Here is a 22,949-nt window from a genome sequence, read left to right as displayed (position 1 = left end):
ACCATTTTTAGAATTTTGAAAGTGGTGATGTATGGCACATAAAGACATGGCGATAGATTGCTTGATTTTTTTCATTAAAGTGACTAAAGAAGAACTTTACAGTATAGCATTGAAGGTTATGAAAGTTGCACCATTAGAAAATGAAAATAATAGAAGTGAGCATGTTTTATAGAGATAGGTTGAAGGCAGTCGCTTATATATATACCCAAGTGAGTTAAACAATCTTCACCCGTAACAATATTCCCGGGAGTGAATTATAAAAGGAAAGCAAAAAAATTAATAATAATAATAATAATCGCTAGTGGTCAGTATTTAAATATCAAAATTTAATTTAGGAGGTTCCTTCCCACCCTCCCTCTTCCTGCTTCCCAAAGAAATATTAATCAGTGCAAAAGAAGTCCCCCCTCCCCTTCCGCCCCCACCAAGGGAAAAATTAATATGTTCCCAAACACTGTTTGTCTGGAAATGTCAATGTGTTCTTTAGTTAAAGAAAAGCTTTTAGACATATTAGTCCACTCTTGGATATATTCGCCATAAAATACGGTAGTATTTAATATAAGTGATGGTTAAAGGTTGTTAGCCTTGCCAAAGGGCAGGGAACTCTTCAGATATTAAGCCATATTGTTGATATTAATGACTTGCAGAATGCTAGCCTCCCATACAGACAGCTGAGTAGGCAAATGTAAAGCAAAATAATACTAAAGGAAAAATTTATTTTACATGATTTTGAAAGCATTTTGTTAATGACTTTCACACACCTTTGGTTTCGATGTGGGGTATTATTAAGGTGGTGGGTCTTTTCTCACAGATGGATCTAAAGTCTTAAAGTTATTGTCCATATAAGATTGGTATAGGCAAGCAGATGTTTATTTATATATAGAATACTTCTATCTATACGGTACTTGCTAAATCACGTCTTTAGTAATGCAATGTTGTGAAACCCTCACCATGTGGCATTCAAACTAAGACCTATTAAACGCTTCAATATTCACATGCTCACCACTGGCACACAGACATTACTACCACTAAACTACATTTTGGAGGGAGAAAGCTCTTACTTGTAACAGATCTGTAGACTACAACTGAACAAACATGAAATGCAAATTTGTTTTGAAATCTTTTAAAACCGATCGTCTCTTGTATTTGGAACAGGACGAGGTTCTTAATTCATGTATGTGTTGCGGCATGCGATGGCTAGATAGCTCTAAGACGTGATGAAACAGGATCATGTGTAAAAAAAAAAACTTTTTGTATTCGACTGTATTGCCATATTGGTCTAATAGTAGCTTTAATTCAGATGGACTGAGAGAGAATAAATGTCAGTTGCCTAGCAACATTCCTCAGCTGTTAAGAAAACTGAATGGCTGAAATGACCAACTGTGTAAAACGGTTGTTGCAGAGAACGAGACTGAATTTGGATATTTTTAATAACAAGGAATCAAATTTCAACTAATTGCATCTGACGTTTGCAAGAATGTTTCATTTTCCTGACGTAACGATACCAAGTCTGGCTCTTTACTACAGGTTTGATTTCAACCATGTTCACTTTCTTCCATATCTGTTCTGTTTTAGAGTTGTTTTCCTTGGATCTAAAACTGGTATTATAAACCTGTGATATTTTAGTGTTAAGAAACCTTGGAAGAATATATGCTAACACTGTGAAATAAAACTGACTTTAAATTAAAGAATGGAAGTTTTAGAGGAAGCAATGTGACTCTGAAAGCCAATAGCAAGAAAAAGTTAGATTTTCTGTCCTGGCATGAGATCAGCTAAAACTCTACAGGGTGACATAAGAACTAAATTTTTGAAAAGTATAAAAGAGAAAACGGAAAAGTGTCCTTTATTTTCCAAATTGCAAAAGGACCTTACTAAAGGCTGCTATAAAATGCATGATGTAACGAATGATTGATAAACTTTAACGGTCAAACTCAATAACTGCTTTAAATGACTATGGGAATTTTTATCCCTTAAAGCCCAGTCACATCTCACCGGATTGCAATAACGGAGAGGGAACGAAGACAAAAAATGGCACTCCGTTGATGTACGTTAGTATCCGTTTAGTATGCGGTTCTCCTCCGTCCATCTACGTTTCATTACCGGAGGGGTCCGGTTCGTCCGGTGTCGATTTTGAACATGCATAAAACTTGGAACGGACATCCACCGAAAAATGTCTCCGTTATTTATTCGTTACTAATCCGTTACGCTTCCGTTTTATCAGTTTCTCATGCGTTTTGTTCGTTCTGCATGCGTTTGGCATACTGTATTTCTCCGTTCGTCTCTGGTTATTGCTATTGCTCACCGGATCATTAACGGACAAAGAACGGATGAAACGTAGAAGTGCAGTACATATACCGTATATTCGACGGACGCTAACGTAGAAATAACGGAAGTGCAAAGGAATAGAACTGACAATGAACAGATAGGTAACGGACGTTACACGGAAGAAACGGAAGAACTCAGGCCAGGAAAGTATAACAGACGGACATAGAACGGAGATGCAGCGTCACCTCCACCTTGTCCACTCCAAGCGTCCCACGCCTCATTCTGCTCCTATAACCTCTACCGTCAACACATACACCATGGACCCTTCAGAAAGATTCAAGCTTTAGACCACAGTGTCTGCAGCTTTACAAGCACAGATGCTTATCATTGAAGCCAACATCAAGACCAATGAACAAGTCAAGAAGAGAAGGAAAAGACGTGCTCGGCTGAAATGCTGTTCTAGGGCCTTGCTAGGTTCACAGAGAAGACGGCAGTGTGGTCTTTATGACCAACTAGTGCAGGAGCTGCGAATGGAAGACCAAAATCTTTCATCAACTTCATGAGGATACCCCCTGATTTCAAGGCACTCCGGAGGCCCAGGTTTTAGGCCGTTTCTTCTCCGTTGCTAGTCCGGTATGTCCGTTACTTTTCCGGTACTCCTACGTTTTGTATGTTCTTTATCCGTTAATTTTCCGTTGTAAATTCGTTACTATCCGTTGGTGTTCGTTAGTTCGTTCGTTGTTGCTCCGTTGTTCATCCGTTGTTCGTCCGTTGCTGTCCGTCCCTTGTACGTTTGTAATCCGTTTTCGCCGTTGAACGTCCGGTACGTTGCAACCCCCAGATGCATGCCCGACAACTTTTGCCAACGGAAATAACCGGATGACTGTTTTTCGCGCGTACTCTTGTCCGTTCGTGCAATCCGGTGAGATGTGACTGGGCCTTTAACAGTTTTGCCTGTAAATTTCCACAGAGAACTGAATAAAATGCTCAAAATGCTAAAAAGGACACTAATTTGCACTTAATACTGATATGCATGAAGTTTCTTTGAAGATCTTTAAAGCCAAAGAAACATTCTGTAATAAGACTACTATGACAACTAAAACACATTTCTTTTTTGGCAAATTTTGTTTGAGACCATTGATCACAGAGATAATCAACCAAATATTGAAGGCTTAAAGTTATGTGAGGTTTGCTGTCATCTCAAGCAGCCATCCCAATTCATTTTCCTTCATCTCCCCCCCCTCCACATCCCCTCCCCTATCCCTACATCTCTAATTATTTGTTAGAGTTCCATTGATTATTTCACAATAAATATATTTTGAAAAACATGTGGTATATGAAAAGGAAAAAGTTTCCACAAAGCAAGTCCGAAAACAACCAGCGGCAAAGATCAAATTTGCATCGATTGGGGAATAATCTTTGGACAAACTCTACTTTACATTTCAAGTTTTGAACGTAGTCAAATTTAATCCACATCTGCTACAAAACTTCAAGACTTGTCAAAGAGATGAAGGGAAGAAAAAGAGAACCCTTTCACACTCTAATAAATATTGATACATCTCAAAAGCATGACTTCTAATGCCCAGATATGGAGGGGGAAAAAACAAGGCACCCAATGTTAAAAAAATAATAATAATGAAAGCATTTTGCTAGAAAAAAACAGCATAGCAGTTTAATGTCTGACAGTATTAATTATATTTTAATGTTTATTTTGGAGCAGACAAACAAGAAAATGATGACGCAAAATTTGTTTATTAAATGTTGTGGTTGTCACCTGCTTAACCCAATCACCATTTTGAAGCACATCCTGTAAATAGAAGCATGGTTAGAACATAAATGAAAACTGCAAAAAAAAAACACTGGGAATATAGACACTGATTTAACATATAGGAGAGAAGTAGAAAAAAAGTGAGAGAAGAAAGTGGAGTTTTACAGAAAGACTAAGAGGAGAAACAGATTTATCAGAGATGGGGAAAAGACAACCGGGTATGCTTGAAACCAGAGACTTCCCCAAGTTCCCACGGAATTTAGCCTTCGAAAGCAGAACGGTGAGTTCACTATGCATCTTTTTGGCCACTTTACTGTACTGTACTTATTCAACCATTTCCATTCAAATCTTCACAAAAACACAACTTTTTTTGTTTTTTTTGTTGTTGCATTATTTGACAACAAAGTGATGTCATTGTTTCCTTTGCTAATGAATGCGGTTGATAGCAACTTTTCAACAAGAAAAACTGACACAAACATAAGACATCGTTCCTAATAGTTTTGTTAGTTAACCAGTCCTCCTCTTGTTTGGGTTAAATCATGTTAAAATAGAATAATTTCTAATGTTTGTTCACTTTCGTTTTTTTTTCACCCATAAATTCACCTTGAGTGCCTCTTAAATCATAACATACATAAGTCAGTTACTCCATGCACCAAAATATAAACAGAATGTAGATTCCAGAAAAACACCCATCTGTTAGCACCCTCTGTGAGTATTTTTGGTCAGTGTATCTATTAATGTTTTATAGCTGTTTTCCCTTGGTTAATATACCCCACAAATTTTAAATCAAGTAGGCATGAAATCAGTACTCTGAGCAAAACAGGATAGGAAAGAAGCAGGCACTGGTCATGTGACCTTTAGATTACCTCAAAGTTATCCTCATTCAAAGTATAAAACAAATTATCCTTATGAGGTTTATATACACTACTTGTATTGCTACCTTACTCACTCCCCTACACTCCCTCCCCAGACCCTTCCCCACTGAATACCACCACACCGCTTCAGAACGAGCAAACCTGGCTCTGTAACATATGCATGAATAATATGCACCAGTTTTGATAGTATTATAGAATATCAGCTATATGCAATTTATCTTTGATGCACAATGTAAAATACTGTGACCACAAGAGATGACCACTCTCCTACAGACAGATCTTTTCCCTTTTTTTTTTGCTTTTTTTTGGGGGGGGTTATTGGTTTACTATTCATATTTACAATGCCTGCTTCCCTCCTCAATGCCCGTCATACCCTTCTACTAAGGTCATGCCTGGTCCTGTTATATATCTAATATTTCACCTCTAGGACCCAAAGTCCATAGTCATGCATAGCCTGTAACAAAAGAACATTTCTCTTGTTTTCAATAGATTTAACTGAATCAGAGGGAATAACTATTTCAAAGATAAACAAATAAGAGAGAGGAAAAAAGAAAATAGATACGTAGAAAGATATTAAGCGAAAATATGAGAAAATGAACAAATGGAGAAAGCTGGGGTTTCCTGAATGAATGAGCACAGATTATCCAAAAGCTGACCTGCTAGAAATAATCCTTAATCCTAGTCCATTATGGATAATGGATGGTCTCTATTTAACCACAAGGTGTCAACAAGTTTAAAACAGATACATTTTTTATTAATACCTTCAAATATGTCATATATTATGCAAAGGTTTGTCTGTTCTTCATCATTAAGTTGGAGCTTCTAGTAACAATTGAGTTTTATCTGCCTCTTTTGATTTATTCTACAGGTAATCTTTAAAGGAACACTTCCTTGAGTAGTCAGAAGTAAAGTTAAGGAGACAGATCAATGGTTGAAAAGAAAAAATACATCGAGAGCAAGAAATGATGGTGCCAGTTGGCAATATTTATCAAATAACATGAAACTAAAAGTAAACAGAGAACATCAAACAACCACTTCCACCCCTTCCCTCCCCTCCCGTTGATGATATCAGCAGTATTTGTCCACAAAAGTGGCAGTAAACTTGAGGCCTTCCTTACCTGGATAGCTGGCTCGTGGGCTGTAATCTCGGCTTCCAGACGCTTGTGTTTCTTCCTCAGGTTCTGAACGCCAGTCAACTCACGACCAAAGTCATCAGACATGGTCAGTAGTTTCTTCTCTCTATGAACCAAGCATATGCACTCATTGACCAATGGGAAGGATAAAGGATGACATCATATTCATTCATTAACCAATGGGAAGCATGAAGGATGACATCATAAAGGGTTCACAGAACTAAACCAATCAATATGAATCAACTGTCAAGTCACAAATAACACCATAGTTTTAACTAGTGGACTACCTACCATTTATCCTTGCTCTACTGCAAACATATTTTCAACTATCCTGGTAATGGTTTCTTCAATTTGTGATCTTTAATACTTAATGGAGTAATTGCCAGTCACAATTTCATCAATGTTTCCAGTAGAACCATGGTTTCAACAATACTGGGAATGCTTTTTCTGTCAAATTGGTACAAACTAATGACCAAAGGCATAAATCATCCAAGACTCACTTGATCCAGGTCTCCTCGTCCTCGATGTCACGGAAGAAAGCAAAGATGCGATGAGATTCGTCCAGCCTGGTACGTCTCACCACGCAGAGCGTCCTGATCCTGAAGGTGGTGAAGAATATGTACTTGTTAAAAATGGAATTCAAAATTATATTCTTCCAATCTCATGCCCTCATAAGGGAAGGTATCAAAGGTTACCTGCATAAAAATGGGACTTTTCCATTCCTGTTTTTATTTTTGCAAAGATATTTTAGAACCTGTCATTCTGTAAAAGGATAGGACCCAAAAAAGTAACTTCTTTCCTCTGATCGCCGCTACATAAAAGCTACGGTTACAATTGAAACTTTCAAGACTTAGAGGTGTGAATCAGTTTAAAGGTAACTAGTTTAGGTATTCCACAAATAACTAGTAAGTAATTTTACAGTCAAAATCAAAACAGACCCTCATGAATACATAACAGTTTGTTCACGAATTAGGTCCTTGGTAAAAGTAACCTTTTCCCAAAGATCTACTATGTCAATGATTATATCACCTTGCTATGTCCTCCTGACCTGTAGTCTAGTACTCCCCCCCCCCCCCCCCACCAAGCACTCACTCATGTAAAGAAACAAGATTTTCCAAAGCAATGCTATGACAACAGTACTTTGTGTGTGTGTGAGAACCAATTGACCTTAAACTTGTTTAACAGTTTATCAATCAGCTTTCTAAATGCAATTTAAAACACATGGTGAGTAGGTCGTAAAATATCCTTGAAAAGACAATATGGCAAAAGAATGATCAGATCGGTCTCCATAGGTCAGAGTGAGCAGCAAAAGAAAGGATGATTTCGAAAACTCAGCTGCAATGTCAGTTCCCCCTCCCCTCCCCTCCCACCCCAGCACTTTTGTTATTTTTTTGTGCTCAAAAGATGAAAACAAAGGAGGTGAAATCCAAACCTGTCAAATGAATTATGAAGTTTTTGCAGTGTCAAATACCAAAGTCAATCACTTTTACAAACTTACCTCTTGACGAGATCATACATACACATATAAATTTAATCACAAAACTGTAAAGCCTGCATAATGAGCTGTACATCATGTAGATATCATGATGATGAGATGATTTTTTAATTTGGATTGCAATTTTAATTTAAGAAACTCATCTTTGGGATGGAGTTTCTCAGGTACGAGTTGTGAATGTCATGCCATATCTGCCTTTACCACCACCCTCCCCCTTCTCCTCCCCCTCCCTCCTCCCCTCCCTCTTCCCCCAAATAAATTTGACAAGGTTCTAGTCCAAGAACAAGTTTTCTTCAGCACTTATGAAAATAAGTTATCTGTATAAGGTTACCCAGCACTTGCAAATTATGAATGGAGAATGTCAAAAGATTTGTGATTGCTTATAAAATGGAATGACAACATTTGTTTCTTTAATTAAATCGTATTCTCTGTTTCATGTTTTTTTGTTGTTGAAGCGAGCATGACATTATTGAATCAAACTGTTTCACCTTTCACAACCTCTTTTCAATTCCTCTATCCTGATGAGAAGATAAAAAGTATATGAAACTAAACATATTCCACACAGAGACTGCAGACATGCTGCAGACTGAATGTCCTACAAACATACAAAATGTCATATGGAAGAATAGAAAGTTTTCTTCATTTACTGTCGAACGATGAAATACCAATCTATCAGAAGTGGACATTATTTCTATTTTCGCTTCTAATATTTTCGTAGGCATCCTGACCTATTGAGTTACTGACACCTACAGCTGTGATATCACAGCTACAAATCTTCCAGGTAAAAACTGACTGATACATACAGCTATATTATATAGCTACATTCATCAAATTACCAAATGGATAGATCGCTAAACAGACTCTTCAAAATATATATATAAATGGTATATTAAAACTATACATGCCAAACTTTGGAAAATATGCAAATGACATGCAAAATAAATTTCTACTTTTTATAGTAGCTATACCCTGATGCATATAGCTGTACAGTACAGCTACCATCTTCCAATGGCACACGTACCAGATATATATAGATTTATAACACAGCTATAACTTTTGAAACCCTTCAATTTTTTTTACACCTCAGAAATAATTAACAAAACACTGCCATGACTGGAAGTAAATATTTTCTGTCCAATGCATCACAAATAAAAAATAAAAAAACGATGAAGAGAATGGCCAAATTTTGTGACTTACTTTGTGTAACGGACATTTATTGTTATCTTGGTCTCCTTGATGACCTCGGGGCTGAAATGTCCGGCTTCAATAAACTGGTCGGCTTGGGAATTGAGTACATTGATGCGGTCCTTGAGAAGAAAAAAAACAGGCAGAATGAGAATATCGTTATAACCCAGGCGTCACTTTGCTGTTTTCTAATATTTATTGTAGAAAGATCTTTTATGTGTGAGCTACAATTCATTCTGCTTATCTCAAAGTCACGTGTGGGCTGTATTTAGTGTCCTAAACTAACTACCTTCTGGGGGAATTGATAGTATTATTATTTGCTACTTTTTACTTCCATATTTTGTACCTCATGAGCATTGATGTCCTAAACTAACTACCTTCTGGGGGAATTGATAGCATTATTATTTGTTACCTTTTACTTCCATATTTTGTACCTCATGAGCATTGATGTCCTAAACTAACTACCTTCTGGGGGAATTGATAGCATTATTATTTGCTACTTTTTACTTCCATATTTTGTACCTCATGAGCATTGATGTCCTAAACTAACTACCTTCTGGGGGAATTGATAGCATTATTATTTGTTACCTTTTACTTCCATATTTTGTACCTCATGAGCATTGATGTCCTAAACTAACTACCTTCTGGGGGAATTGATAGCATTATTATTTGTTACCTTTTACTTCCATATTTTGTACCCCATGAGCATTGATGTCCTAAACTAACTACCTTCTGGGGGAATTGATAGCATTATTATTTGTTACCTTTTACTTCCATATTTTGTACCTCATGAGCATTGATGTCCTAAACTAACTACCTTCTGGGGGAATTGATAGCATTATTATTTGTTACCTTTTACTTCCATATTTTGTACCTCATGAGCATTGATGTCCTAAACTAACTACCTTCTGGGGGAATTGATAGCATTATTATTTTTTACTTCCATCTTTCGTACCTCATGAGCATTGATGTCATCTTCAAGCAGAGAGTGTTTCTTCATGAGATTCTGGACGGATGCCAAATCGCGTCCGACATCCTCCGAGGACAAGGTGTTCTCCATCTAAACAGGGAATAGTTACAGACGAGGAGGCGGGTGTAAATCAATACAGAAAATATTCAAGGTAAAAGATTATTAAATATGTTAAATGATTATTCTAATGTCTCAGGTAAAATTTGAAAACATTAACGACTTTGAATAAATTAAGAACAAAGAGGAGGGGTGTCAATCAATACAGATATATTCAAGGGAAAAGATTATTAAATATGTTAACAGATTATTCTAATGTCTCAGGTAAAATTTGAATACATTAACTACTTTGAATAAATTAAGAACAAAGAGGAGGGGTGTCAATCAATACAGATATATTCAAGGTAAAAGATTATTAAATATGTTAACAGATTATTTTAATGTCGCAGGTAAAAATTTGAAAACATTAACGACTTTGAATAAATTAAGAACAAAGAGGAGGGGTGTCAATCAATACAGATATATTCAAGGGAAAAGATTATTAAATATGTTAACAGATTATTCTAATGTCTCAGGTAAAATTTGAATACATTAACTACTTTGAATAAATTAAGAACAAAGAGGAGGGGTGTCAATCAATACAGATATATTCAAGGTAAAAGATTATTAAATATGTTAACAGATTATTTTAATGTCGCAGGTAAAAATTTAAATACATTAACTACTTTGAATAAATTAAAAACAAAGAGGGGTGTCAATCAATACAGATATATTCAAGGGAAAAGATTATTAAATATGTTAACAGATTATTCTAATGTCTCAGGTAAAATTTGAATACATTAACTACTTTGAATAAATTAAGAACAAAGAGGAGGGGTGTCAATCAATACAGATATATTCAAGGTAAAAGATTATTAAATATGTTAACAGATTATTCTAATGTCTCAGGTAAAAATTTGAATACATTAACGACTTTGAATAAATTAAGAACAAAGAGGAGGGGTGTCAATCAATACAGATATATTCAAGGGAAAAGATTATTAAATATGTTAACAGATTATTCTAATGTCTCAGGTAAAAATTTGAATACATTAACTACTTTGAATAAATTAAAAACAAAGAGGGGTGTCAATCAATACAAATATATTCAAGGGAAAAGATTATTAAATATGTTAACAGATTATTTTAATGTCGCAGGTAAAAATTTGTGAATATATTAACTACTCTGAATAAATTGAGAGTTAATTCAATCAAGAAAATCACTTAATTACTACAAAATATTCATTTCTCCTCAGTACGTGGATTCAAGATTGCTTAGATGATGAAAAACAAGCTAAGGAGAAAAATTCAGTACAGGAAACACAATTTTGATCGCTTCTCTGAATTCCAAGAAATCAGTCACACATTGAGGAATGAAGTATTTCGGAGACAAAAGTTCTTACCTCTCCGAGCCAGAATTCAATGTCCTTGACGCTGATGTTGAATGTCTGCTGCTTGTTGGCTTCCTTCAATTTCATTGATTTGGTAGCTGATTCCTTAGTGAGATACTCCCACTGGTCGCCGATGGTTACGATGCGATTCTGGACAGCATTCTCTGTGCCTGCACACTGATGGTTGTCGATCAACCCTGGAATAAACCAAAGAGCGATGGTCATCATGAAGAATACATCATGGAGTGATATAAGATGTGAGGATAGTGATATGTGTGGTTTATATTGGATATTGAAGAGAAAAGTGTGTGTGACATGAGAGGGTATGGGAGAGGGAAGGGGGTAAGAAAATGGGAGAAATGGGTATGGAAGTACAGTCTATTATTGATACAGATTATTGATTGCAAGGATATTTTTGCATCATATATCAATATACTCCTTCTCTCTTCTTGACTTATATGTAACCTCGACTACATTATAACCCTTTCACTGCAAATCCCCTGGCAACCCTGTTCTAATCCTCTTCTTACTAAAATCCACTGCTGCTAAATCAACCGCTATTATTTTCGTCACACTAGGAAGAAATTTGCATATGGATAAAATCCTGCTTCCTTTCCAATCTCAGGAGCTGTCCTTTCCCACATTTCCACAATGATCTTTCTCAAATAAAATTCACTGCCCAAAATTCACTCCCGAATGCAGTCCCTTATTTCTTTCCAATCCCCAGAACCTCACCCTTTGCCCTCATTCCCTGCTTGATCATCTATATACAAAAAACTCACTTGGCTTGTTTCTTTTTCAATTCCCCTTCACTCCCTCCTCCTCCTCTCCCTCCCCACCCATACCCATTATATATTTCCTATAAACTCACTTTGTCCTACAGCCATGATGGCTTGGATTCTCTCTGCATTAGCTGCAACCTCTGCCTCAAATGCCTGGTGTTTCTGGTGCTTGCTCTGGATGTTGCTGGGGTCCAGGTACGATTCGTCGGTTGCTACCTGAATCTTCTCCATGATCCAGGTCTCCACCTCATCCGCATCTCGGCTGAACTGTTGAAGGGTGTGGGATTCTCCCAGCTTGGACCTCTTCTCGATCAAAGCTTCCTTCAGCTTTTGCCACCTAGATGAACAAAAATAAATGTAACAACATTAAGCACCAATCGCGACAAACGAACTAACTTAGCTCTGCTGTGAAAAACACATCCTTCCAAAAAATTCTCTAAATTTCTCACACTTTATTTGAGAAACAGTGCAAAAGTAGGGAGAACTTGATACTATTTCCCCAATTAATTTGATTTAAACAGTAATTTAAATTACTCTCAGTACCTGGCAAGGACCTCATCCTTCTTTTCAGAGATGTACGGTCCGTCGTAGTGGCCGGCGTTTACCAGCTGATCAGCGAACGAGGCTAGAGCATTGATCTTTGATTCCTGCTGGGCAATGGCCTTGTCAAAGTCTTCGTGTTTCTTGATGAGCGCCTCCACGCTGTCCAGGTTCTCGGTGACCTCCTCGCTGGCCAGGTACGACTCACGGGAGGCCATCCAACTCTCGGCTTGCTCGCAGTCTCGTAGAAACAACTGCAGCTCCTGGCATTGGTCCAACTTCACTCTGCGGTCATTCCAGGCCCTAAGAAAATGGAGACGTATTGAACACATGAATTTAACGTAACAGATATCATTTGCACGATCATGAAGAGTTCAAAAGCTAGCAGTGCCCTGGACAGTCTGCAATCACAATTTCAACTGCCCTTTTTTTTGGTGGGGGGGGGGGCATTTGTTTTCCTCAATTTGCTCTTTAATACTCTCGACTAATACCTAATTTTATTCTTATCTTTTTCCAATTTCTACTTTTTTGTTTACGCCTGTATATTAAATTTCTCTTACACCTTAATATTAAATACGAAATTAGGGGATAACTTGCAAACAGAAATAAAAATTTTGTGACAGTGTTTACATGTTTGGCACTTGGCTTCTCCAACATGAATATGTGGCTGCGTTAGAGTAGTCAAATAACTGCCCTCTAGGCTGATAGTGTTATAGATAAGCAACACACCCAATGACACACCTAGGATTACATGTTTAAGAACATGGTTTTGGCGACCATCTGATACCAATCCGACCTAGCGCCACAAAAATACTCACCTATCCAAAGCTTCTTTCTCCTGTGACAGGTCGTCCAATTTCTCTTGGATTTCAGGAGATGAGTAATGGTGATTCATGATAAGTTGGTTTCCAAAGGCTTCAAAAGCCTGGAAGGTTCCTGCTTTAGATTCCATCTCAGTGTGAAGCTCCTGATTATGAAAGGGGAAAAAATATATAAATATGTCTTTGAAGCTAAAAGAGGGATAACAGCTATTCTGACTTCATCACAACATGTACCGACATCGACTATTGCACAGATTTTTCTGTTTAATCGAAATGTGAGGGAAACAGTTGACGAAAATACTAGTAGTAACTGAACAACAACTATTCTTTGAAAGGATCATTTTTAATTAAAAATCAGGGTCAAATGCTAAGTCACCTAAAAAGGAAAACACAATTTTTTAATATATATATACATAAAAAAATTAGTGGGGGTAGGGGTTGGGTGGGCCACAAACAACTTCTTGAGGGCCCCCAAGTGGTACAATATACTTAAGATTATGATTCAGTGGTAGTTGTAAACAAGGAAAAGGCAGAGGTTTGCCTTAAAATGGAAGTTGTTCTCAACTATGTTAGACTTCATAAAATCCCTTCACTCCGGAAATGCAGACGTTTGATGCCTCAGCTCACTAGACTGACAAAGCTGTTTTCATAGGATCTATGGCTGCATTATCACACAATAACAAATCTTTTTTTGAACTGCTTCATCGAACACTAATTCCATCACTACTAAACACAGAACCTAGCCTACCCTATGCCGGTCCAGAAGTGCCTCTGCACCAGTCACATCCTTTGCCAGTTCATCGCTCGAGACCAGGACCATCATGCCGTTCACCCAAGACTTCAAGTCGCGATAGTCGCTCAGGAAACGCTGAAAGTCGTGGGAATCCACCAACTTGTCACGGCGACCGTTGGCCTGTTGATAAAAATAACGAAAAGGAGTCACAACTTTTAATATCACTTTAAAATCTTCTAAAATGATGAGTTGAATGTGATGTAAATATGAGAAGTGTAGTTAAGCATGACTGATAGCAAGCAACAGTCCGTATTTCTGTCGAATGTTAAAACATTCACGAATGGATCAGTTTTAAGTATGTTTCCTATGTTGATGAACAAACCTCTAGCAGTGTACATTAGATGATGTTTTGTGATGTTTGGATGTGTTTGTTTTATATGTTTATTCATTTCATGTTATACTTGAACACTGCTCATGCAGGGTACATCTCGTCTGAACTTTCACGTAGTGGACATTTTTTCGCTCAATTTTGGACAAAAGAGAACCTTCTTTTCTTCTCATTAACCATTTAATTAATGAATCTTCATAATTAAAGGAGACTTAGACACCAACAAGGAAACGACCATTTGCTGAAATATTCAAGATTGTTTATCTTTCTTTCTTATCGATAACAATCAACTCTGTTACAAGTCCTGTCTGCCACTCTAAAACATAACATTAATGTCAGAGTAACATTCCAAGTAAGGTCACATCTGGTAGATTTCAGTAGCATGTCATCCTGTATCGTAGACACACTGTTATAATCAAAACTCCACATTGCTCTAACTCATCCTAGCTGCCCATGAATTATACAATTCCCTAGTCAACTCAGAGAATAACCCATTGTATTCCTCTCTCCCTCTCCCCCCCCCCACCTCCCCCGTAGACACACTGTTATAATCAAAACTCCACATTGCTCTAACTCATCCTAGCTGCCCATGAATTATACAATTCCCTAGTCAACTCAGAGAATAACCCATTGTATTCCTCTCTCCCTCTCCCCCCCCCCCCCCCTTCCACCTGCCCCGTAGACACACTGTTATAATCAAAACTCCACATTGCTCTAACTCATCCTAACTGCCCATGAATATACAATTCCATAGTCAACTCAGAGAATAACCAATTGTATTCCTCTCTCCCTTCCCCCTCCCTCCTCCACCTCCCCCAGAGACAGACTCATCCAAACCACCTTCAAGCACATCTGAAGTTTCTCAGAGATAACTCACCCTGTCCTGGAGGGTGTGCCAGGCTTCATCAATCTCAGCTTTCTTTGCCTTGATTGGTTCCTCTTGATCTGGATGAGTCTCACAGAGTCGGACTGCAGTCTCATCAAGGTTTTGCACCTGAGGATTTAAGATGAATGTAAAGATGAATGAATAACACTGACGTTGATCGCAGTTGTAAGTTTACTTGTAGAAATGATGGCTCAATAACAGTTACAGTTCATACATATTCTGTGGCAAGGAAAATTACTGTGACAACACAACCAGCTGTTTTAAAGGGATGCTACTTTATATAATAATATTCTGCTGGTGCTGTATGCAAAGGTAAGCAGGGTTTACATTTACAGATCGGACCTCGCAACTGGTATTATGCAGCATAAACTTGATTTTGGAACTGTGTGTTTACATTAGATACTGTGCTTGGTATCAGACCTATATGCTTGAGATCACTGTACAGTAAGTTGCTGTTTCTTTAACTGCAAGAAAAATGCACAAAACCATACAGCTGTGTGATGTGGAAGCCCTGCTACTAATACCAAGTATAGCAGTTTCAACCAACAACAATGGAAGTTTAAAGGTCACCGCTGACCCGGGTCACCCCGTGCTGCATTTAAATGACAAAATTAACACCCAAGCATGGAGTCTACATCCTCCATCGATTCCAAACGATACAGTACCTGTTTCTCAAGTGCATTCAAGTCCCTCTCCAAGCCCTGGTGTTTGCGCTGCAAGGCCTGAACTTTGTGCAGATCGTTACCAAGATCGTCGGTGTTGAGGGCAGTGTTCTTCTCATCGATCCAGTCTTTGGTTTCATCAGCATCCCTTGAAAGAGATAAATATACAATTCAAAATATTACAAACAGATCTGACAGACTGTGTGGTGTTACAACGCTCCAATTGACATATAATCTGTCATATAGGTCAAACAAAACCCGTTCCTGGAACAATCAATTTTAGCATTAAATTTCAATGGTTTACAAAGGAAACGATACCATGTTACATTAAACTGGTGTGGCAAGCATGTATTTTTTTTATTGGATTAAATGGTTAATAACACAAGAGTACTAAATGGTGTAACCAATGTATCTATTAGACGGATTATTCATTTGTATGTGAATATTAACCACATGGCTCATGAGAATAATGTCAAACCACAAAAACAACTGCAAAAAAAAAACGTCCAAAAACAGCATTAACATGAATTGTATTTCCTCCCAGAGCCAATTAATGACACAGGAGAATGAACAACTGCAAGATGTGTTCCTTACCTGAAGAAACGTTGCACTTCGTGGGCTGTACCCAAGCTCTCAGAGCGATCATCGGCAGCCTTCTGCAAGTCAGTCCATCTGTTGTTTAGTTCCTATGAACAGGATATCAAGGTCAAATTTGAACTATTCCAAACGTCTTAGGAAAAAAATACACTGCGAAAGCTTGACAAATCCCACCACGTTCACTTACTCTTGATTTCTGTTATGTTTTTGTTGTCATAACGACAGGAAAGATTCATCTCTCCCTTTCTCTTCTATTTTAAATTTTTAAAAGTTGACTTTGTCAGGAGAAAGACTGAATTGTTTAAGATTGTGGCAGATTTTCTCAATCAAACGGTTTAACATCAAAATAGATCCCATGTTTTTATTTTGCAGATTCTACTAAATTGACAATATGGTTTCATGAATATATCTGCATATATTAGGCTAGAGGCACTGTGTTAGGACCACACTTTCACATACCAGCATAGAATACATGGTATTCACATGGAATACATGGTATTTACATACATGGTAGTCACATACCAGCATAGAATATTACATTTTCCACAAAGATGACACTTTTATATGTACTTATGACACAACAGACAGACAGGTAACAACACATTTTGTTATAAAACTAGACAGATCCTTCTTCCTGCACAACAAACATTCTGCGACAAACGAGAATTATCTTCTCCTCAGTTTTAAAGAAACTTACTTCTATTTTCTCGACCACAGCCTGGGCCTCTGGCGTTGGCTCGACGTTAATGTCGTCCTGCAGAGTTCGGTTGATTTCCAGTAGACGACCTTCGTTTGCTTTCAAGTCCTTCAGAGAAAAGATATGAGTAACCAGTGTGTATGTTAGATTTAGCTACATATATAGATATAAGTTACATAGATAGGTATTATTATACAAGGGGGCTGCTCCGGGTCTGACATATGCTGCTCCAAATGTTAAATATTCTTATTACATTACAAGTTAACTATAGAAGACAAAGGAGCTGATCTGTACTGAATCAAACTTGACATGAACGATACAAATTATCTTATGTCTTGAATGGTGAATCTTTCATGAAACTCAGTATCGGGAGCTACCTATCAATAGCAAGTTTTGGACATACTTTGAAAGCAACTATTGGTGTTTGCATATTTACATAGCTGAAATGTAGATAGACAGACAGACAGAGAGACAGACAGACAGAGAGACAGAGAGACAGAGAGACAGATAGACAGATAGACAGACAGACAGACAGACAGACAGACAGACAGACAGACAGACAGACAGACAGACAGACAGACAGACAGACAGACAGACAGACAGACAGACAGACAGACAGACAGACAGACAGATAGATAGATAGATAGATTCACTTTATTATTAAGGGAACAAAGGTAATAATAATAATAATAATCACCTTCTGGAAATCATCAAATTTCTTCTGCATCACTTCCACTTGCTCCAAGTCATCACCAAATTCTTCAGCCCTGGCAACAGCTTCCTGTGATTTAAAATATTCCAAAGCAATGTAGTAGAATCATACACGACTGTTTGAAATTTATTATTATAATAAACTCTACTATTAACCAGAATAAATGTTGTCATATAGTAATGTCAAAGCTTAAAAAGTTCAAATTCTAAATACCTCACCAACCTCTCTCACTCCCCCCCCCCTCCCTCCCCTCCACCACTATCTTTCATAAACTTCTTGCACCAAGTCATATTTCAAATTCTAGACATATTCTACTTCTCATGACAATCCCGATGCAATTAAGGCATAAGTATTTGAAAAGTCTTAAACTGAAAGCTAAGCACATTTACACTGACCTTGTCCTTAACCCACTGAATGAGGTCATTAGCTTCTCTGATGAGGGCGTAGCGTTTCACTGCTTCCTCCAACTTTTGGCGACGATCCTCGCCGGCATCCTTCAACTTGTCGTACCTGACGGAAAAAAGGCAGTTCTTTAGAGAGTCAACGATGCACTTTCGTTTATTTTCTTTCAAAACAGGGACGTACAGCAATCAACAGCAATTTCAAGAGGAAAACTAAGAGGTTGTCCAAGCAATTAGAAACCCGTACAGAGGTTAAACCCGTACATGGGTTAAACCCAAACAGGGGGTTAAACCCTTACATGGGTTGAACCGGTACAGGGGGTTTAACAAAGTGCTCAGCATTCCAGAAGTGCTGCATACAAAATATCAGACACAGTATCAAAAATAACGATAAGATAAAATCGCCATATTAATTTTGGATACAACAAACTAATCAGGTCGTTTCCTTCTCCCCACAACCTCCCCCACCTCCTCTCCCACTTCCCCATCATATGCCATTTTAACCCCATCCAGAAGAGACGATCCTGATTCTATTAGTATCTGCAACTCACTGGTTCTCCAGCTGGTCTTGTCTTGCCATGATGTTGCTCGGCTCCTCAACCAGATTAGATTGAGAGGCAGACTGTGCAGCATCCAGCTTCTTGACGTACGCGGCCGGAACGAATCCTTGACGGTCATGGACCTCCACTTTCCACCAATCCTGGTCAAAGAGGGAAAAAAGGAGGTAAACATCATTACATAATCACAAAGATCCACTTCACCAAATGAGGCACTATTTGCTAAATCTACCGATGACAGCCTCCTCTCGATTTAAATATAGTTTGTTAGGCTCAGCCATATAATGGTGAGAGCATACTGTACAGTGTGCTTGCCTTGTCTAGCCTAAGGTTACAAGTAGCGGTTTTGATTTTACGAATATAAAATCTGCATCGGCAAAATAATTGAAGTGACGCAATATCATTCAGAAATATTCCTGTGGTTTTCTGTAAATTTATTGCATTACAGTTACTTTCAATCGTAAGCAATCGTAAGCAATCGTAAGCAAGTCAAGATTTTTATATATATAAACAAGGATACATATAAGTATACATATATAAACAAGTATACTGACATATCTCTCTTCTCTCTTTATATATAAAGTAAAATGTTTACCTGTGTCTAGCTTCATGTAAATTATGTTATTTGACCCTGACTTTAATGTCTGTCGAGCTACATTGACACTCAAAACCAGGGCCATCTCATTACTATACAAAAAACAGCACTAACAAACATTTTACCCCAAACCATGGTTCTCATGTTACTATATAGGCACCCCCTAACTTGCTAAGCTTCATATCAGTCTTGAGCAATATCACGACAAAATTATTTTGTCATGGAGACTCCTTCTGTATATTGACACACAGCCTTGCAAACCATGGCACATGTTACAGTAGTTGCCAAATTTGTACTTAGCACAATAGAATATATTTTTATTTAGAAAACCACGGTTTTCATGTTGCCAAGTATGCTTACATGACCTCATACTTGCCTTGTTAGCACTGTTGAGCTGTAACAAATTATGAAACCACGGTTTCCCTGTTGCCATTTAAGCCTATATGACTTACTAACCTTGTAAACACTATTGAGCCATATCGAGTTTATGAAACCATGGTTTTCATGTTACCATGTCAGCTTACATGACTTCATACTAACCTTGTAAACACTATTGAGCCATATCTAGTTTATGAAACCATGGTTTTCATGTCAGCTTACATGACTTCATAGTTCATACTAACCTTGTTAGCACTATTGAGCCATATGGAGTTAATGAAACCATGGTTCTCATGTTACCATGTCAGCTTACATACCTTGTTAGCACTGTTGAGCAGTACCAGGATGTCATTCTTCTTCATGGAGACTTCTCGAGGACTCTTCTCTGTGTAATCGTATAGAGCTACCACCAACTCTTTGCTGACATCATCACTCACGGGCAATTGCTGTTGCTGTAAAAATCATAAAATACAAAGTGAAAACCTCCAAAACTAACATGTGTACCATCATTTCAAAAAGGAGAGCAAAAACACTAGCCTGTCCTAATTGAAAAAAAACACTTCTCTTAGCAATAGTTGATACAGATACTCAAATATAAGTTTACCTAAGTCTTATCAAAAATTCCAAATAATTTACCAATTTATCTTGTCTTGCTCAGAAAGCATCTCTGATCAGATTTTCATTTTCAGAAGTTCATTTATAAATTTGTTGTCCACAGGATCACATCAAGTTTACCAATGACTGACCAATCAAGTCCTCCAAACTTTCCACAATTTTTCTGAGAATTTAATTCCATTTATGTTTTATTTGTTTACAACAGCAGTAGTTTTACTCTTGGTCATTTCATCAATAAGTATTAATATTTCCTCCCTCCTCTTTGTAAAGTTCCATGGAAGTAAATTTGTGCCTTATTCATAGAGATGGTTTCATCCATAATGTTAGATGGACCTTTACTACTGATGGACCATGATGACAGTATGCAAATGAGGTGGGAAACAACATAATCATCATTAAGACAGGTCAAAGGTGAATGAATGGTAGCTGTTTACTATTAGAGGTTATCAATTATAGAATAACAGACTAATTCAGTTCATTTCGATAATAAGACCACCTCAATGCTTGTTATCAGTCAGAAATCGGTTGAGAGGATGACATAAGATAAAAAAAAACTTTTATCAAGAATGCAAAACTTTTTAACGTAGAGTCTTGTACACATTAGTGGTTTTCATAATACATGACTTCAAACATGTTAGATATCTGAAATGTTCCTACATATAATTTTATTCCCAAATTTGACAACAGTCATCATCATCATCGTCGCATTCTTCCCAAAGGAACAAAGTATTACAGAAAATTCAAATATGAAACGTGCTCTGATAAACGTTCTTTTCAAGAATCGTTATAAATCAAGAACATTTTTTTTTTCATCATCCCATACTTACAGACAATATCTATAAACTGTTTCGTACGTGAAATAACTTACATAACCTAAGTCATACCGTACTTACTAATTTTATAATCTCGTCTATCCCGAGATGTCCTTCATTGTCGTTTTGCTTCAAATAAATTATGCAAGCTATTTCTACAAGTTATATGCTTTCATCTTTCGGACTCTACGCGAATAATAAACGCATCCGTCAAAACGGATGGCATGTCGTTCGGCTTCTAAATAAATAATGCTTGCAAGCTAATTTCTACAAAGTATGTGCTCTTTCCCTTTAAATATTGAATGAATTATTGAGTCAATGTGGTGATTATTGATTGTCAGTCAGTAACTAGTACCTAAGAGCATGCTGTCATACTTCATATTAAACAATTGAGCAGTCCAAGTGTATAGATTGATCCATCAAAAATGCACAAGAATGTTCCGAGTCGTAAATCGTCAAGTTGAAAGAGCTCAATATTCAGGGCTTCTAACTTTTTTAACAAAAATTGCGGTAAGTTTTGCTAGAAAATTCCAGTCATTAATCTGACACTTCTGTGACTTTTTCACAGACTTTTATGGAGTGTCGAAACCCTGAATACTGATGACAGTGCAAAGAGTAAAATTGAACATGTAAAAATAATGTAAAGTTACGATTCATATATATATAATAAAAAAATAATACTTCCCTTCCTCAAACCATGTTTTACTAAGCCTAACCCTTCTAAAATCTAGGTGACGCTGATAAACTATGACGGGATGTTTGTGAAGGGATAAACTATCTATTTGGATGACATCATACACAAATTGTATTCGGATTTGCAACTGTAGTAGAAATATACGAGTCTTTCCAACCAAATTTTTCTTCTGCGATACAAAATTTGGATTAATTGTTTTTAAGCCGAAGGAAGGGAAGGGGATGGGAAATGGGTGGCAGCGATATAAAGGAAATTGAATTAAACTAATGTGATGTTTTGTACTCAGGATTTTAAGAGCACCAGTGGTAGGTAACGTTTATCGCAATGAATACAAATATGGGTACGCAAAAAATGTACCATTGAGAGGGATGTGAATGAACTTTTTTAAGTTAGTCAATCTTAACACTTGTCTGTCTGTTAGGTATCCATTAATGAAGCCATTTGCAGATTTAGTTTCCATAGCAACTATATTTGAAAATTACTATGCTGTTGCATTTAAGTGTTGCATTTAAGGATGTATGAATGTATGTCTGTCTGTCAACATGTATGCGTGTATGTACGTGTGTCTGAGTGCGTGTAAGTATGTACATATGTATGTATTCTCAGAGATCAAAACCAGTAATAATATTAGCTAAAGAGTTGCTTCTAGCATTTCTGGAACAACTGGAGCTCATTCTTGTATTTAGGCTATTTACAAGCATCATTTACTCTAGCTCATATTTTCATACAGGTCTTTCAAGTGCATCACTAAAAGGTTAAAGTTGAATTTTCTTTCTCGTGCATAGCACTATCTGGCAGTATGTGAAAGCATTTAGCTTTTAGTATGAGATTTGTTAACAACTATGAATTTTCCTACTAGTGAAGATATTTTTTATATTTGTTTTTTTTATCTGAACTAAAGCATATTTTATCATAGCTATAAAACTATGGTGCAAGGTTAGTAACACCCTCTAAGAATGCGAAG

The 22,949-nt window shown here is 37.1% G+C and overlaps 1 protein-coding gene across 19 annotated transcripts in view; it reads right to left on the bottom strand.

Annotated features, from left to right (window-relative positions):
• Positions 1-22,949, bottom strand: part of LOC139964219 (spectrin alpha chain, non-erythrocytic 1-like) — a 70,717-nt gene that overhangs the window by 14,367 nt on the left and 33,401 nt on the right. For 8 of the 19 annotated variants that reach the window (XM_071965644.1, XM_071965655.1, XM_071965650.1 and 5 more), the window contains 19 exons: positions 20,182-20,316; positions 18,886-19,034; positions 18,329-18,443; positions 17,919-18,002; positions 17,222-17,329; positions 16,522-16,613; positions 15,931-16,075; positions 15,257-15,373; positions 14,007-14,171; positions 13,256-13,404; positions 12,441-12,740; positions 11,987-12,234; positions 11,128-11,312; positions 9,674-9,778; positions 8,731-8,840; positions 8,022-8,051; positions 6,539-6,637; positions 6,024-6,144; positions 4,037-4,069 (listed from right to left, as the gene is read on the bottom strand). In XM_071965644.1, coding sequence (XP_071821745.1) covers positions 4,037-4,069; positions 6,024-6,144; positions 6,539-6,637; positions 8,022-8,051; positions 8,731-8,840; positions 9,674-9,778; positions 11,128-11,312; positions 11,987-12,234; positions 12,441-12,740; positions 13,256-13,404; positions 14,007-14,171; positions 15,257-15,373; positions 15,931-16,075; positions 16,522-16,613; positions 17,222-17,329; positions 17,919-18,002; positions 18,329-18,443; positions 18,886-19,034; positions 20,182-20,316 — 2,490 coding nt within the window. Of the gene's footprint in view, positions 1-4,036; positions 4,070-5,326; positions 5,360-6,023; positions 6,145-6,538; positions 6,638-8,021; positions 8,052-8,730; positions 8,841-9,673; positions 9,779-11,127; positions 11,313-11,986; positions 12,235-12,440; positions 12,741-13,255; positions 13,405-14,006; positions 14,172-15,256; positions 15,374-15,930; positions 16,076-16,521; positions 16,614-17,221; positions 17,330-17,918; positions 18,003-18,328; positions 18,444-18,885; positions 19,035-20,181; positions 20,317-22,949 lie in introns of all 19 variants that reach the window. The other 11 variants (XM_071965657.1, XM_071965659.1, XM_071965663.1 and 8 more) reach the window with 5 other exon arrangements.

Source organism: Apostichopus japonicus, chromosome 22, assembly GCF_037975245.1.
Source record: "Apostichopus japonicus isolate 1M-3 chromosome 22, ASM3797524v1, whole genome shotgun sequence".
In the NCBI taxonomy this organism is placed as follows: Eukaryota; Metazoa; Echinodermata; class Holothuroidea; order Aspidochirotida; family Stichopodidae; genus Apostichopus; species Apostichopus japonicus.
Note: the sequence above shows the minus strand (reverse complement) of the source record. Positions and strands in the feature narration are given on the sequence as shown.